This window comes from Melospiza georgiana, chromosome 3 (genome assembly GCF_028018845.1).
Source record: "Melospiza georgiana isolate bMelGeo1 chromosome 3, bMelGeo1.pri, whole genome shotgun sequence".
NCBI classification, from domain to species: domain Eukaryota; kingdom Metazoa; phylum Chordata; class Aves; order Passeriformes; family Passerellidae; genus Melospiza; species Melospiza georgiana.
In genome coordinates, this window is record NC_080432.1 from 8492900 (window position 1) to 8511788 (window position 18889).

Below are 18889 nucleotides of genomic sequence, written 5' to 3' on the forward strand. Positions count from 1 at the left end.
AACTGCTGTTATATTGGAAAGTGCATCTTCATCTGTCCTGTACTTGAAATCAGTAACAATGTAATAGGGAATTCGTATATGCAGATATATGGTCCTTACTGAATTAATACACAGTTTTGCAAACTTGGTCTGAACTTTTGGATAAGTATTTCTCTGGCATATTAGATTACTGACTTTTATTTTTTTCCATTTCCCTGGAATTTTTTGTGGATTTATGCATCTCTACCTAAAGTTTACTTTCTGCATACCTTTTGCTGAGTTAGGGTCTGTTTGGACAATTTTCCATGGAATATCATATATAACCTTTATTAGAGAGTGACAAAATAGCCATGAAAACTGTCAACCTGTGAGCATAGAGATGGATGTTTAGCTCTTGGTTTGAAATGAGATTGTACTGTCATGTAGAAGACCATCTTTTTGATCTTTTACTTAAAACAAACAAATAAAAAAAAAGAAACAGAAGGTGCATAGTATTTCATATCTGAGTGTATTACATTGACAAATTCAGACATGAAAAATATTTGAAGAGGGGTTTTGTGAGTCTATGAATATATACAGATCACTTTACGTGAAAAACAGGATCTCAAGCAACAGATGAGATATGACTAGTTGCTTGTCAGGGACAAACTGATGCTTATTCAACTTGAGACAAATTACTTTGGAAATAAAAGGTCAGAGCACTTGAAGTTGTGGATTAATGAATTAGCAATTAGACTGAAAAGCACTAAAAGGACAAGTGATATTTTCTGGCATATTACAAATTATCATAAGAAATTATCCTATGACCCCAGCACATGTTTCACACAGAAATTAAATGCTACTTTAATGAGGAAAGAAAACACACAAACAACAAAAACTGGAAGCCAATATGAATACTTAAACCAGCAAATACACATATGAAAGGTAAGTTACAGGCACTTAACAGTTAAATAGTCATGGGTGCTATATCATAATACAGAATAACTGGAAGAAGTTGGAATATACTTTTAAATATTGAATAATGCAGATTAATATTTTTATTTAAAGAGATAGTTGTGCTGGACATCCAACATAGCTTAATAAATGTATCTAATAATGATTACTGGAAATTCAGAGAAGAGACCTTTAGCATAGAATAGTAATGCTTAATCTGCAAGGTAAATAAATAAATACCAAGGATAAAAATGCACTCATAAGAGATGGCTTTCAAATAGCTAAAAAGAAAAATGGGGAAAGAGATAATTTATAAATAAAACATGAAAAAGCTGAAAATACAAACCAAGAAAGGAAATAAAACTGAAACAAAACAACAGCATTTATTTTGTTATACTTTTTTTTTTTTTTTTTTTTTACAGAGAGAACAGGAAAAAGTGAATTGTGTCTTATTTTTTTAGGAGAAGTAGTAAAAATAAAATAAAATGCTGGGATACTGGAAAAACAACAGTAAAACAGGGTTAGTGGAAATCAGTAGTCAGCTTACCATCTATGTATATCTACCAGAGTTGCTGGTTCAAGCATCAATAGCTGAACTGCAGACTTGCCAAAACACTATGTTATTTATGGTCTATTACCCCTCAAAGCATCAGAGATAAAATTTTTTATATATAGAAAACCTTTAGCAAGAGTGAAATTTTCATCATATGACACCTGAGATGCAGTTGCAGATTCTAGTTCCACTAATAAAATGGGGAATCCATGAAGGTGACATGGTGCTTTAAAGAGCAGTGATGTCAACCAATGTTACTGCTGAGTCAATTTAATAATGATGAAAAGAGAAATATTGTCCTTCCTTCCTTCCTTCCTTCCTTCCTTCCTTCCTTCCTTCCTTCCTTCCTTCCTTCCTTCCTTCCTTCCTTCCTTCCTTCCTTCCTTCCTTCCTTCCTTCCTTCCTTCCGACACTTCCTTCCTTCCTTCCGACACTTCCTTCCGACACTTCCTTCCGACACTTCCTTCCGACACTTCCTTCCGACACTTCCTTCCTTCCTTCTGACACTTCCTTCCGACACTTCCTTCCGACACTTCCTTCCGACACTTCCTTCCTTCCTTCCGACACTTCCTTCCGACACTTCCTTCCGACACTTCCTTCCTTCCGACACTTCCTTCCTTCCTTCCGACACTTCCTTCCTTCCTTCCTTCCTTCCTTCCTTCCTTCCTTCCTTCCTTCCTTCCTTCCTTCCTTCCTTCCTTCCTTCCTTCCTTCCTTCCTTCCTTCCTTCCTTCCTTCCTTCCTTCCTTCCTTCCTTCCGACACTTCCTTCCTTCCGACACTTCCTTCCTTCCTTCCTTCTGACACTCACTTCCTTCCTTCCTTCCGCCACTTCCTTCCGCCACTTCCTTCCTTCCGCCACTTCCTTCCTTTCGCCACTTCCTTCCTTCCACCACTTCCTTCCCCTTAAGATTCTCTAATTGCCTTTTGCCACCAAGTCTTCTGAGATTTTCACTAATAAACGAGCCATGGCTAAATTATCCTCCATTGTACTGAAAATCTCAACTGTCAGACCTTTTGCATGAAAATTACAAGAACAGAGGGAAGACATGTTCCATAGCCTTTCCTTTCCATAGCCTTTCCTTGAGTCTCTATATGGTAGGGTTCCCTATAAGTATGAAGGAAAGAGGTAGAGTCCAAACAATATGACAAAATGACATTTGAAACGGTAGAATGTGGAAAAAACAAGGTGGAAGAAAGTAAAATTTCACTGGCTCAAAAAGGAAGGAACCAAACATCTACAGAATCAGTTATTAGAAGGGTTTTTTTGGCTTCTACACAATAACACAAAGAGTTTGGCTAGAGGTGTTCAAGATCATAAAGATCTTAATTTAAAATAAGAGAAAGAAACCAACAGGTTATTGGAGGAAAAATCACTAAAAATATTTAAAACCAGTTATATAGACATCTATTCTGTTATTAAAATAATAAAAATCAATTACTATTATTTTTTAAAATGCATTTGATGTGTATTTATTTTGAAAAATTGATATTGATTATGAAAAATTCAAAATATAGTGAAGCAAAAAATGTTATGTCTAAAGTTAACTCGAAAGTTTTTTCTAAATGTTCATCTGTAAAATTCCTCTAAGTTGAAATTCTATCCTATTCTTAAAGACAAAGAAAATTCCAATTTAATCCTCACATATTATCAAAGATCATGATCTAAAAATTTGACCTTTTCTGTAATTATTTATGAATTTAAAAAGATCTGTAAGGCCTGAAATGTATTTTTAATGCCTAAGCTTTGTGCTGCAGAAGAATCATTCAAAGAATCCCTCAAAAATAGTTATTTTTAATCATGTATATGTAATAATAAATTATTTCCCAGTGGATTTTTCATTTATAGCCCTGTCAGAGTATAAAACATTATTTTTTTCCTGTTTTGGAACCCAATGTTAAGAACATTTTTAAGTACTTTTGGATCTGTAAAGTAGGATGTCAAATTTTCTAAAAATAAAAATATATTTTCATTCTATCTGTCTGTGCTAGCTATATTGGAATATAACTTGCATGCTTAAACTATATGTCACATGCAATATAATACAGTGACATGACAACTTTTAGTACTTAAGAACAACCTGAAATTCTCCAGAATTTATGATTCAGTTCAAAACCCATTCAATAAATCCGTCCTTTCATATGGTTTTTGAACCAAAGGCAGCAAGAAAGAATACTTTTTTTATGAAGAATTCGTCCATAAAGAATGGAGATACCTGAACTTAGCTCCTCCTCCCTTAAAAATGTAGCAATCATACCTTGAACTAACTTGAGAAGCGGGTAAAATACTCAATGAAAATTTGTGTGAAAGAAATCAGAGCATTTAAGTGGAAAAATTCAATTCAAAATTTATTCATAGAGAAATGTCATCTGTACTTGCTGTCCTAGCTAATATTTGTCTTACATTTGCAGCTCTAGAGACCAGTGTGTTTTTCCCCAACAAGAATTCATTGTCAGTTGTCAAAGGGAAGGAATCACTATGTAATTTTCACTGACAGCATTTACCAAAAATTCAAAAAGAAGCTATTTCTTGCTTGGAGACTGATATAGGAATGCAGGTGAAAACTCTAAATAAAACAGTCATGGAAAGAAGAAACATGAGCAAACTATGGGAAAGGAGATTGAAAACAAATAGAGCCTGATGTAAACACTTCAGACTCTGTTCATACTATAGAATTTAAACCCTGAGACTGACATGATATGCTAAGTTCAACTCAGAGAGCATTATCTTTATTTTATTTAGATTTTCCAGCCCCAGCAATTATGCAAAGTGACTAAAGGCTGATTTAAACAATTTATTTAAATATTAGATTTATTTAGTACTTTTAATCTTTATATAATGGTGCATTTTCCTTTCTACACACATAATATACCAAAATTATCCATTTAATTTATTCTTGGATTATGCATTTTACATGTTACTCTTGCAAACATATATACTACAGCATGGTGACCTTTCTCTCTGAACATAACTGACAGATAAAATAAACCAAAAAATTTCTAAAATCATTTTTCAAAAGATTTAACTGCTATGGCTAAGAACCATCTTTATTGTGTAGTCTATTTTAATTAGAAACTCTAGTTGAAAAATATGGAATCATTTAACCTTTCAAAAATAAACAAATTGAGTTTATTAAATTACTTTATAGGAAAGAAAACCTTTAAAACAATTTAAAAATATTCTCTAGGGGAAAAAGAATTGAAAGCTAATGGAGCATGTGAAGTACTACCCATATGGAAACACCCAATGTGGTAACTGCCTGTCTGGAGTTCTTCACTAAATTCTTTGACCTCACTTTTTAAGTCTGAAGTGTTGCTTGCGAGAAAAATGCAACTAATTTTACTAATAACATGCATGTAAATTAAGGGGACAGGTGTAAAAATAAATTGCATATATTCAAATAGATTGCATATATTCAAATAGATTATAAAGTAAGAATTGATAAAACCAGAGAAAAAATTAAAGCAAAATTTTTTTAATTTAGAGAGACTACTAAAAATTATGGTCCAGATTAGGAAGCTGGACTACATTTTCCATGTGTACTAACACAGTCTCTAAACTTTTCTGACTCCTAAATAAAAATCATTTGAATAGAACAAAAAGAAATAAATAAAAATAAATTTGAATCTGTGTCTAGTTGTATATAAATTATGGGGAAAAGGCTACATGTTTCACTCTGGGTTATGAGGCGGAAAGATGGGGAAAGCTGCTGTTTCTGACACTTCAGCAACTTGTTCAAATGCATTTTTTTCAAGATTATCTTAGTGTAAAGCTTAGGAGGCCATACTAGAGTTTTCTTAAGAATGCTTTAAGGCTGAATAATAAGAGGTGCATAAAACTGTGATTTATATTTGATTCTGAACAAATACTTCCACAATATCTACCTCAATCATGGAAAATTAGTTCCAGATGAGGATGTTGCCTAACAAGCATCAAATCTAATAGTTTAACAGGCCTATGCACTTATTCATGTGTAAAAATGCACATTTATAGAGATGGACAGAGAGTCCATCTAAATAAGTTTGCTTTCTATGTGTGTGTACTAGGTATTATAAATACACACATTTAAAGATAACATAACCATAATACTCCCACGCATTCTTCTTAAATGTGTGAAGCCAGGCATAATCAACATCTGTTGCAACACCAATACCAGATTATCATTTACTAGAAAAGCATGAAGCACAACCTTCCTAGTAAATATGAATAATTTGATTAGCACATCTTTCAGCCCATCTGCTGAAATCTTAAAGCAAATTGAAACAAGATAAGTAAACATTTTTTCAAGTGATTCATGCAGCTTTTGCCATCATTAAGAGGTTCCACTTGAATTAACTACAGTTTTCCATCTATTTTAAATGACAGTGATGTGCAGAATATGTTTCATCTAAATGTTTGACCTCATGTCTATAGAGAAAATGCTATCAAGCAACTCACCCAAAGTGCAGAAAGGAACAATGACATAATTTTTAAATTTATGATAATTTTTCTAAGAGACTGAATTTAACTGGAATGACAACTGAGAAAGCATATTTTGAAGAACCTGAAGTAATACCTCCCATAATCACTTGCAGTCAATTCTAATGGTATCTGGTGTGACATTGCTTTGTTCCATCAGTATATGTTGACATTTTTGTCTTACTTCCTGCACTTTATTGGTAAAATTTCAAGAAAGATGAATATATCAAATGATATGTGTGCTTACACTACTCACAGAGAAATTTCTCTAAGACAAAATGTCAGATTCACTATCAGAAAAGGAGACCTCACTTGTATTGCTGTAGCAAATTTTGTTATAAACCATAATTTTGTTATAAAACTTCTTACATAGTTCTTAGAAATAAATTCTGAGTACTATTTATTTCATATTTTGACTTAAACATATGCTATGGAAAAGCTAGACCGAAACAACCACTGCCTATGGGCAAAACAGAGATGCTTTATTCTACAAATTCTACACTAAAGACATAATAGATACCCATGCACTTGCATCAATTCTTAAAACATCTGCATCTTGAAAACAGCAGTATTCAAATATAATTATCATAAAAGTTTTACAATTTTTATAGAAAGGGTTTGAAATCTAAATGCACATTTGGAAGCCTGCAAAAGTTGACTTACATGATCAATTAATTCACGAACCATTCCATTCCACTGTCCGCTGGCATCTTCTTGGGCTCCATACTTTCCATCCTCCACCAATCTAATCTCATAGGAAAATCCAAGGATAGTAGACAGCTCCCTGAGGAGGTCAATGCAATAACCTTCAAAGCGATCATTTCCATACAAGGGTTTGTCAGACTTCTTGAACATAACATATGGCTCTTCCTGTAAGAATCAAGACAGAATGGATAATGAGTGCCCCCACACCTTTCTTCTCATTTCAGCCTAAAGTAGTAGACACTCATGTGCTTGCATATGCGTATACTCATGACATCTCTCCCTATAAAACAAAATAATATGAAAACCAGAATCCTTTTAGCTTTGTCTGTGTGTGTCTGAAGTCCTCATATATTTTCAAAGATTCACTTTGTCTTCTTTTTTTTTGGAAAAAATACACTCTCAACACTGTAGATGTGTCTTCCAGAAATGCATATGCACACTAAATTTAAGTGTGCTCCCTAACTATTTCCGTTATACAGTAATATAAAATGTATTTTTTGGATGGACAACATAAGCCTTTAAAAATGCAGAAACAACGTGCTTTGGCAACTGAAAAACATTTCATTAAAACTCCAAACATTGATTAAATATTTTAGATATTAGATCTTACACTTTTATTTATATAAGTATTTAAACTGTTTTCTCAATGCTTTTTTAGGCAAAGCCTAAAAATCCCATATGGGAAGGAGAAAGTCAGTGAAAGCACCTACTTCTCTGCTGCCTCAAGTTATAGGCTGCCATTTACAAGACTGCAGCAAAACCTGAGAATATTTACACAAAAAGTAAGTTCTATGATAGACATTCCATGAAAACTGAATTAAATTTCTTTAGGCATTTATCTTCTAACATTTAAATCAAATTACAATGTAATATTTTTTTTGCATTAAGTGGTGTGCAAACAGATAGTAAACAAATAAAAAGGATTGGCAGAAAAACCATAATTACAGGAAGAAAATTTACATTTTGCAAAACAGTTGTTTTGCATCTGTTTCTCAGTATAGGGTGGCCTTTCTCAAATAGAAAATTAAAGGGAAAAATACAAAAAACAACTGGTAGTTTTCCACTGTAATATGGAACCAATATTCAAGCTGTGTTTGTTAGGTTAAATATGCAACTCGATCTTTGTTCACTTTTGGGAGAGATTCTTTTCATTTTTTATAATTAAAAAGAAAAAAATCACATAAGGCAAGACAAATAATGATATATTCAATCATTACACCAAACACAAGACTCAGTGAACATTCAGATAAACTCTCCAGGGCAACTTAAGAAAATTCTTAAGTCCTAAATCCCCACATCAGCACTCAGTGGGGTTAAAGGCACCTGATTGACAGGCACCTGACTGCTTTAATAAATCAACACTCCTAATGTAATCTTCTGCCTTGAGTTTTCCCATTATTTAAATATTATAGCAACGTATAACTGGAACTTTAGTACATAAGATTTTACCCAAAAAAAATGAAAAGGAGAATGCAGGGAAGAATCTTGTTCTAAAAAGAGCTGCTATATACTCCTATTGAAATAAGTAAGGTTACAGACATATTTTCAGAAAGTGCATCACAGATCTTTATACAAATAGCAAGGAACAAACATGAAATAAATTGTCCAGCCAAGCTACTAGGATGTTTTGACAGAAATTTCTCAAACAACAGGTAAACAAATGACTCCAGAAGAGCTCTTTAAGATGTAGTACTGACAAGAACAAAGACCTAACAGAAAATGTGAAAGTTGAAAACAATTTAAATGATAAGGATCTCCGAATAATTCTTGAGAAACAGAGATGGTGTCAGAGCAAAACCTATGTGTGAAAATACTTGTTAATTGTGATGGTGTTCACAGGGGTCTTAGGATGAGGGAAGAGATGAGGATCTGACTCCATGTTTCAGAAGACTTGATTTATTATTTTATGATATATATTATATTAAAACCATACTAAAAGAATAGAAGAAAGGATTTCATCAGAAGGCTAGCTAAGAATAGAGTAGGAAAGAATGATAACAAAGGCTTGTGGCTCTGACTCTGTCTGAGCCAGCTGACTGTGATTGGCCATTAATTAGAAACAACTAGCATGAAACAGTCAAAAATCTACGTGTTGCATTCCACAGCAGCAGATAACCATTGCTTACATTTTGCTCTTGGAGCATCTCAGATTCTCAAGAGGAAAAACCCTAAGAAAAGGATTTTTCATAAAAGATGTCTGTGACAGTTAATAATCTTGAGAAGTTTATATTAAATATCTCAAAGAAAATAACTGTGAGAAAAACAATTTTTTTCAGGTGAAATTACAATTCCTTAAAGAAATCACACCACTGGCCAAGCAGAAGCCATGCTACGACAAAACATAATGTGGTTTATTTTCTGGGGTAGCAGCAATTTACATCACATTAACTAGTATGGTTTGGATTTGTGCTCAAATCAGGGTTATAACACAGGAATATTTTCATTACTGCTGAGCAGTGCTTACACAGTGTCACGGCCTGTTCTGCAGGCATGAAGGAATTCTAATGTAGCTTGGAATGCTCATACACACAGATCCAAGACATTTGCTCTCAGAGTTGCTCAGATATTTACAGTCTTACACATCCCCCAATGTCTGGAATCCTGGCAAGATTCTTGACAACATTTTTGTCTCTGTCTCCCATTCCAGGCAATCCTGAGTTATCTGGGACAGAATTTAAATATGTGCAATATCAGGGAGGACATATATTTGTCAATATGTGCTTTTGATTTTCCTTTACTTAATAATCACAGCAGGATTTTTTGCACTGAGCAATTCAGCTCATTGATAAATTCCTACTTATTTTTCTATCAGATCATTATAGAAATCCTCAGACATATTATCTGTTCTGCTGATGATTTTTTAAATTTTGATAAGGAAATATAAATAAACCTCTTGCAACTCTTTCTAGAATTCTTAGCTCCAACTCCAAATCATTTATAGTCTTTACTCTGGCCAACTTGGATAAGGCCTACAATAGCATCTGTATAACTATTTAATGATTTTTAACTTTTGCTGTCATGACTGATCAATAAGTTATTAATACTCTCTTAATGCTTTTCCAATCCTACTTTAGGTAATTTCTTACTGCTACTTTTTCTTGTAGTCTTCTACACATAAAGCATTTGGGTTTTTTTCTCTTCATCCCTTTTACTTGCTATGTAAAGTGATTTCTGACTTAACTTGAGCAGGGTTGGTGTTGGCAGCTTCATCTGTAATAGCTCTTATTAATCCCAATGTTTTCTCTAATTTGCTTTTTCCTCAAGTAATACACATTCTAAATACTGAACATGGCATTCAGGTATCCTGAACAAGTGCATGCAAACGGTTCCACATGCTCCATTTGCTCAAGCTTTAAACTTGTAGAATGGGCTAACATAAAACTGGTTGCTAAACACTCTCAGGAAAGTCTCCATTCATTAAATGTGCAATCACCATTGCTTCTTGGTATTTTATCACTTCCACAAAAATTGTTCACTAGGACAATTATCATTGATTAGGTGGGCAGAGTTTTTAAACTGACTGATATTTAGATTGGCAGCTGGTTTATACTTTAACATTGCTTACAATTTCTTTCTTTTCTTTCAGTTGCTGAAATCATGACCCTTAAAAATCACTAGACCACATCACAAAACCAGTACTTGAAATCTTCTAAACAGCTTCAGTTGAAATTAAGTCTTTCAACTGGACACATCTCTCCAGGAAATCAGGGAAACACCTTCCATTAGTGCTTTTATTATTGCTTGGAATAACATGAGTAGCTTGGAAACAAAAAGTCACTGATTAAACACTGACTGTAGACTCCAAAATGAATCCTCAGGAACACACAGTGCTTCCAGGAAACATTGCTACTCTAAATTAACAAAAGGTCAGCTAGCTTGTTACAAAATTTTGAGATAAAAGTCATCATTTAATGTCTCATAAGACTAAAATATCTTCGATGAAGAGGGATGCAGAAGAGCCCCATCCCAAGCCAGATAAGCACTACAAGTGAGAGTGCAAATAAACTTGTAAACGCAACAAATCCTTTTTCTGAGAAAATTTATGGAAAAGTAAAGTTAGCTAAAATACTGCAAATAAAGGTACGGCTATAAGGAACAGAGGAATCACAGGTAGATTAAAACCATATTTGCAAAAAGAAGATAAATATTTGAAAATTAATTAACATTGTAGCTTTACAGTCTGGTTTTAACTTTAAAAATGCACAGCTAATGTTTGAATAAAAGCACACATTCTAAAAAACAAGATTCTTCAACTTCCTGTTTTTCTTTTCAGATTTGAATAATAAATATTTACTAGAATTATTCCTGTGAGTTATATTGTATTTCAAATACAAAGATATTACTAGAAATTACAACAAATTTTAAATTTCAGGTTCTTTTATTTTTTATTAATAATAATCAAACATATATTTTTCCTTCAAAATTCAACACGGAATAGCATATTTTTAAAAGAATCTAAAACTGCCAGTATTGAGAAGAAGAGAACCATTTGAAAATTTGCCACTGTTAGAACAGAGATTTTGATGATTAGCTTCTGCTCACCAGAAGTTTGGATATGGAGTGTTAAAAGACTGCCAAATCTTCTCAACATTTATATCAGATAAAAGGAATACACAATAGGTTTTCACAGTAGGCAGTCAAAATTCTAGTGGGAGAGGTGAAGTAACTAGTTACTATCAATCAAAACAATTGATGGGTGATCCACCTTTAAAAAGATAGCAGGTAAATTTATTCTTTTAATTTTAACATTCTTTTAATATTAATTTAAAATTTGACCACTGAAAATTCATGCTTGGGTATCCAAGAGAAAAGGGAGAGAAATTATGCACTACCCATTTGATAAAGCAGTATATATCAATAAAATACAATGTGGGAATACTATACTTTTAACCAAGTAAAATTGTTTAAAAATTTATTATAAATATTCCTTCTAGTTCCTTCTAATTCTATTCCTATTTCAAACCAAATTTTTAAGGGAAGTACAATAAAAAAGGTAATTTCACTTTTCAAATGCGAAGTAACAAAAAGTACTAAATTGAGAACATCACACACCTTTCATAACTTTCACACATTCCTTGGAAAAATTAAACTTGACAACTGTGAGCTTTTCTGAGCTTTGATGTAAGCAGATACAGAAAAGTACATAAAAGCTATGCAGGAAAGGAAACAAGTATTTATTTTAGCAGAACATGGCATATGAACCAGCATGATAATATGTACAGGCTGGTATGAAATTAGCATAAAAAATGCCTTAAGTGCCATACACATACCTTTATAAACATGGAAATTTAATTCCAAAGTTAAAACTCTCTCAAGTTTGAAGTAGAAGATATACAAGAACAAAAACATTTAGATATTTAGATCTAAAGTCTAAAGAGAAGAAATATTTCAGAGTTCTGGTAGGAGTCAATTTAGGAGAATCAAATAATAGTAAATCCTTATTACTGAAGGTGAAAATTTGTTTTCTGTAGGTTTTTTGTTTGGTTTGTTTCTCTAAATGTGGAATATTCAAAAACTAGACTTTTCAAATGAGAAAGAAATTCTGAAGTTTCAATGCAGATGGTTTTAAAATAAAGCACAGTAATAGTATCAAAAAGATTGATATATCCAAAGCTATGATTATATAAGATTAAAAATCTAGCATACTTATTATCTTTCAAAAGTTTCCTCCCCTTCCCTAAAAAGACCTGACTATCTCTCCAGTGAACATGCTGTTGGTGCTTGGGGCTGCCATGGGTTCAGAACCTGGAAATCAGACAGGTTTCTTCACAAAACCTACATGTAGGTTGATTTCTGAGAAAGGTTGGACTCCTGAGAATCCCTGTCCAGAACAGAGCTTTGAATTGCTGAGAAGCCAAGGAATAATCTTTCAGCTTGCTATCTGTGAAATGAAGAACTCAAGACAAAAAGGAGCACATAGTTCTGTCCTTCCTTATAGATGAATTTATGAATTGCAATTTATATTTTATTACTTTTCCCATCAATGTCTTTTTCTTCTTCTAGACACTCAGCCACCAGTAGAAATGCAGGGTATACTGACAGCTGTAAAGATCTAAATGGCTGCAGAATATAGGAGGAAAAAGATATTGCTCCAAATTTCAGAATTAAAAATAAAAGAAAGACTGGGATATTTAAATAAAAAGTGAGCATTAAGGCAAACTACAGAGAAAAATGATTAAGGCTTCCCAGCTGGCAGTCTACTATAGACTATTGTAGGGAATTCTCAAAGTGAAGGAAACATCATAGGAAAACCATATGAATAGCTTAAATCATAGAATTGCCTTTTCTTTTTTCATTTAAGCAAGATTTTGTAGACTCAAAAAAGGAGAAAAAAGCTGATGATGTAGGTATATTTCTAGGAGCTTTAGCATTTTCTATTGTTCCCTTGCAGTGCTACAAAAATGAATATTCATTAATATGCTTTCTGTTCAACAGAAACATATTCTTTAAGCATAAAAAAGATAAAACTAGCAAATGAAGCTAGTACATGTGTTTCTGCATCAAAAATGGCTTGGTTTCTTTTTACTATTCCAAGTACAGCTCTTCCAATTTGTACCACTTCTTCTGAGTGGTATCTTTCTTCATAGCTGAAAAGAGTAACTGCAATTACCAAAACTTTTACTATACAATAACTGAAGTAAAAAAGGCAGCTATAAGTGAGCAAATTGTGACACCAATTTAAAGTCCTTTTTTTGTCGTGCATTATTTAGATACTTGCAAAGAGGATGGATACTTTTAAAAGACCACTAACCAAAAGTTAACTCTTAAGAGAAAGGATATCCTTGATTACAGAAAGTCGCTTTTCTCTTGAATCTCAGGAGTCTTCTTTTGTGAGCTTTACCAAATCGAAATCAGTGCTCACTGGCAGCAGCGCTATTTACATTTCTGCTGTTTACTATTTCTTGAGCCAATTATTTCAACCAAAATCATGCCAGTATCACTATATAAGAGCAATATGATACTTGGAGCATATTAACTCAAACCTCATCAACAGGCAGATGTTAAAACACAAACAAACTTGAAACACTCTAAATTATTGAGTGTTTCTTGTGTAATCTTGTGGGGATTGATCCTTGTTGCAGCATTGTTACCACAGTTATCTGCAATATGTTATCAGGAATCAAGCACACAATGGTGGCTACTGAGGAGTGCAGGTACAAAGGCAGGTTCATTACTGAGTAACAAAGGGAGCAGGTCACTGGCAGAGACAGGACTTTATTCTGTAAAGCAGGAATTCTAGCAGCCAGTAGGTTCACATGAATTGAAGTTACAGGTCAGTGAATAGTGCCAAGAAAAATCCTAGGCAGGATATCTGGCACAAAGCAATAGCAGTATAGAGAGCATGGAAGTGGAATTATTAATAAAATTTACTTGACAATAGTAAATTTTTAAATAGTAGTTTTTACATGTAGGAAACATGTGAAAGTCAGTGGGAAGAAAATTGACAGAATAATACTCTAGAGGGCATGCTTTTAATATAAGGGAATATATGACATTAACTTACATTTCATTAAAAAAAGAAACCAGGAATTATAAATTTATAAACTAAGTTATAACTATAGCAGATCATCACTATAATTAATGGTACTAGAGGAAGTTGTGGTAAATCTGTGCTTGTCTTAGCATAACAAGAAATTACATCTGAAAGTGAGTCAGTTGTGTTCCATTTTCTATATATGCTGTGTATTTTTCAATTAGTAAAATAAATGAAGTGAAGGATATCAGAAGATTTTCTATCACATGTAAACAGACCTTATAAGCAGTGAAAAAGTTACCCACTGGATGAAGTTATATGACTTACGTCACATAAAAAGTTAAAAGCACACTGGCATTTGTGTCTATACATCTGTAAAAATCCATTCCAGTTTGAAATGTCATAATACATGTTGGTAGGTAAAAGCTTCTTAATAAAGAATACAAGCACCAGGAAGCAGATTCTTTTTTAATATCTGCAAATTCATGATAATGGTGGCAACAGACAAACACACCATACAAACTTCTGGAAAGTTTTAAATTTGCATTGAAACTAAAATTACTATTTCAAAATTACTGTGAGGAAATAAATGAACACTTATTTTTATATAAATAAATGTGTTTATTTATATGTAAAAAATACCTCATTCATAGCTATGAACTTGTCAACAGTGAAAATAATACAGAAGTTACTCAAATTGTTTCTTCTGGTCTAGTTCAAAGGTTCAATTAAATATCTGTACAACTAAAAATTTCATCTCAAAAATTGAGCAATAGCAGTTCTAAATAAATGTTAAATACTTTGTACTTTCCTTTGAGGTGTTAGAATAGCAAACAAAACCAATAAATTTTTGCTAGCTAAAATCATCAAGCTAACAGACACAACACATTTTAAAACCAATTATCTTTTGTGATCTCATGTGGCCCTGAAAAAAGCAGCTTTGCAAAGAAGAACATTTCAGCCAATAATAAGAAAAGTTAAATTACTAATCAATTAACATAACTCTAAAATCAGGATAACCTGCTCACATTGAAGGTAAGAGTAAACATCCATGACTAGTTTATCAACTGGTGATCACTCATGACACCATAAACTCCAAGTAATTCCAAGTAAATTCTAAGTAATGGTAATGCACACTACAGACTGTTCACTACTATTGCAATTAGTGTGTCACATTCTATCAGTTTTTCTGCATAACTGTATTTCAGGGAAGCAAATACAATTGCTTACCAAGATGGTAGTGACAATTAAAGAGCGATTGGACAGGGAGTCTGTGATGTTTGCTGGTTTTCCCTTCTGATTCTCTGTCATGTTAAGGCCGCTCAACGGATCCCAAGTTCCAACCTATAAAACAGTAAATGACTGTGTAAATCACCCATTGTTACAATTCAGCATCTAGAAAAGAACACTTTAAGGAAAACCAGATTGTTACAGGTGAAAAAAATTGATTGATAAGGATTATTATTAAATTTTGTTTCATTTTTCTCTGTCATTACATTTAAAGTCTGCTTATTTAAAATATGTTGAGCAATACCTTAAATTATGTTGTGTGAAGTGTGACATTAGGTGTAAAAATGATATAAAGAATGTCCAAAGCTGCTCTTAATACTTAATTTTCCATTTCTCAAGATAAACCACATCTGAAGATAACAGGGAGAAATTAATTTGCAGAGAAGAGAGCATTGTCTCTTCAAAAGGATTTACCCTTTTCTGTGATCAGAGAGAACAGCAGGACAAAATATGTTTTTGGGAAAAAGTAATGGAGAAGACAGGAACAGGCAATAACCCAATTTATTTACAGGTAAATCTTCAACACATAAGTATTTTGACATTTTATACTTCAAAATAAAATCTATAGGATTTTTATCTAAGTAAGAACATACAACGTTGTGCTTGAAGGCTCAGGTCAAGGACAGGCATTCGTACTAAGTAGTAAGTAATGAGGCTTATCTGTAACTTATCTACATTTTCATTCTTATACAATTATAATGGTAGATATAATTGTAAATATAAATATATTATAAATATATTATAATTATTCTACCCATTTTAGAAATCAGAATGTTTGTATTACTCTATTGTCTAGGGAAATCCCCACAAATATGTCCTATTTTGGTTTTAGACACAATTTTAAACACAAATTCAAATACTAAGTAATATCTATAACACAAGGTAGATATTTTAAAACTAAACCTAGACAAAAATTAAGAATTTCAATAGGGATTCACTGCAAATATATGTATGTATGCATAAACACATGAAATTTTTTAAATTATCTTTTCAACTGAGTCTGGAAAGACCGTTTGTATACTTTTAAGTGATTGGTTGCCACAAGGCTGTAAAATAAGTTTAGGATGCAAGGTGGTGTGGATAAAAAGAGTTCCATTTCTAAAACCGAGACTACAGCAGAGCATGAATTAGTGGATGCTGTAATAAAAAAAAGACAAATTTGATCTCTTTTTCTACAATTTTCTGTCCCACAGGAATCAATATTTTCTCTGTCTTCCTTGCTTAACACTCAGTTTCAAGAAGTCACTCTTTTGAACTTGGCCATTCAGTACCTCATAAGCTGATCAAAGGATCATGGAGGGAAGAAAGAATATGTGTATCTCAGAAATACAATTAAAAAAAACATCTAACACATCATTTCAAAGTATTAAAATCAAGCCTTGCTACCAAAAAATCTCTCCTTCATTTACTGTTTTAATACAATTTCATTTAGTGAATTTAAAGGCTTTCAGAAAACACAAAATGTTCAGCCTTGCAGTTTGGCCACAATCAAGAAATTTTAAAAGGGTTGCTAACATTTAATTGCAGTGTTCTGCTAATTATGACAATCACAATGTTTGCTTTATTTTGAAGATGAAACTAGCGTAGAATAACAAGGAATGATGAAGATGAGAACTTGAGCCTGATGCTACCTAACTGAAGCTGAATTAATCTCCTCTATGAAATATAGCTTCAGGTACACAAGTAGCACAAAAATTTCTGAGGAAACACCAACATTTTACGTGATCAGTTTCAAATCCTAAATTCATCAATTCATTTGCTTCGTTCAAATTCATGTTGATAATTCAAATTTATATTGGCAAAATATAAGACATTGCTAACTAAAATACATCCTTTCCTACTTTTTGACATAGTCAGAAGCACAAGCAAAAGAATATCAACTGGTAGAATTTGGATTTTATCTAACTACAGACTTAATCTATTGCAGACCTATAAGAATTATCAACAACATTACTTTAAAAAGAAATTTGTCTTGATAAATTGATTTATTATTTTTCTAAATTAGATTCATGGTACTTTTGCTGCTGCTTTTGTAAACCAAAAATCTAAGAAATGGACCAAAAGTCAGAGGTTTAAAATTAGACTTTCTTTGGATTATCTCTGTTGATGAGCTCAAACCCAACAATTTGTACCACAGGTTCTTATATGTTACTGATGCGTTTAGCTCCCAAATCACAGAAATGTATTTTCAAAGCTGCTTCTTACAGAAAATTTTTGCAAAAACAATGCAGCAAGTCAATAATTTTCTATTTGTTTCAGCACATTGTTTTAATTTTAACTAGTTTTTTAAACTGAATAGAATTGCCAATGTGTTTTTACTAAAAAAGTTTAAAAGCCAAAAATGAAGAAAATAGTGCATCAAGGTATTTCTATAACTGAAATTCAAACAAGCTACAATTTAGCTTATTGCATCACTTTTGTTTCAGAAAAACTTACAAATTTTCCTAAAAAGTGAAAGAGGTATTCATATATACACTTTAGAGAGAACATTCACACAGTAAATATATGGTAAATATTGACTATATTGTTAAGCCTTTAATCTCCTATTATTCTTTCCAATCCCCCTAAATGGCTAAACTATTCTGAAGAGAGCATGCCAATCTGAATATTTTAACACTTATTATCCAAAGTACAGGATCCAAACCAGGTGTACCCATTAACATGTCCTCCACAGTGAGACAAAGAAAAATGATAAAAGGAATTAGCTTAGGCAAGAATCAGCTTATTTAACTTGAAACAATTCCAAGAGCTACATTCATCATTGAATATCATACAGTATTCTGTAACGTGGTAATTGCAGTGGTCCTCAAGAACACGGAATACAATTTCCCAAATTCATGTCACGTGCTAAAAACTTGCGTCCAAACTTCCACATATTTGACTTCCAGGTAACCATCAGATTACTGCAGTGCCCCAGGAACAGCTATTCCCCCCAGCTGGACATGCCCACCCAGCATCACTGTGTATCTCTGCAGGCTACAGAGGCCTTGACTCTGTGTAAGAGCTGCTTAGCAATCGCTCAAACATCCCTGTGTTATCGATCCAAATCACAGCCCCATACAGCCTTATATGAAAGAAATTAACTCTGTCCTAGCCAAAACCATCAAAATATTTCACCATCCCCCTCAAAAAAGAAGCACTGCACGTTCGCGAAACTTGAATTGCGCTGAGTTTACATGTGCTCTGGAGCACTTTACAGAGATTCAGTCTCATGAGATGCTAGTCCCAAAAATTCTGTAGCTTTCTTACTTCCGCATGTTTCAAAAGCGATTTATCTTCATGAATAGATAAGTATACTTTCAAGTATTATTCTTTTTGATTTTTCTTCAAAGTTCTCCTGAGAAAATTTACATTATTTTTGCTCTGAGTCAATCAAAACTGTGAATATGACTCACAGTGAAGTGCCACAAGCATTGTATTAGGAAGGATCATTGCCTTTCTGCAGTGCTACCCACTGACTAAGCAGCCAGAACCATGCTCAACTCTCAAAGATTTTT

The 18889-nt window shown here is 32.9% G+C and overlaps 1 protein-coding gene across 4 annotated transcripts in view; it reads right to left on the bottom strand.

Annotated features, from left to right (window-relative positions):
- The window catches only part of GRIK2 (glutamate ionotropic receptor kainate type subunit 2), a 354898-nt gene that overhangs the window by 140609 nt on the left and 195400 nt on the right, over nucleotides 1–18889 (bottom strand). For all 4 annotated transcript variants that reach the window (XM_058021141.1, XM_058021139.1, XM_058021140.1 and 1 more), the window contains 2 exons: nucleotides 15333–15446; nucleotides 6587–6793 (listed from right to left, as the gene is read on the bottom strand). In XM_058021141.1, coding sequence (XP_057877124.1) covers nucleotides 6587–6793; nucleotides 15333–15446 — 321 coding nt within the window. The remainder of the gene's footprint in view (nucleotides 1–6586; nucleotides 6794–15332; nucleotides 15447–18889) is intronic.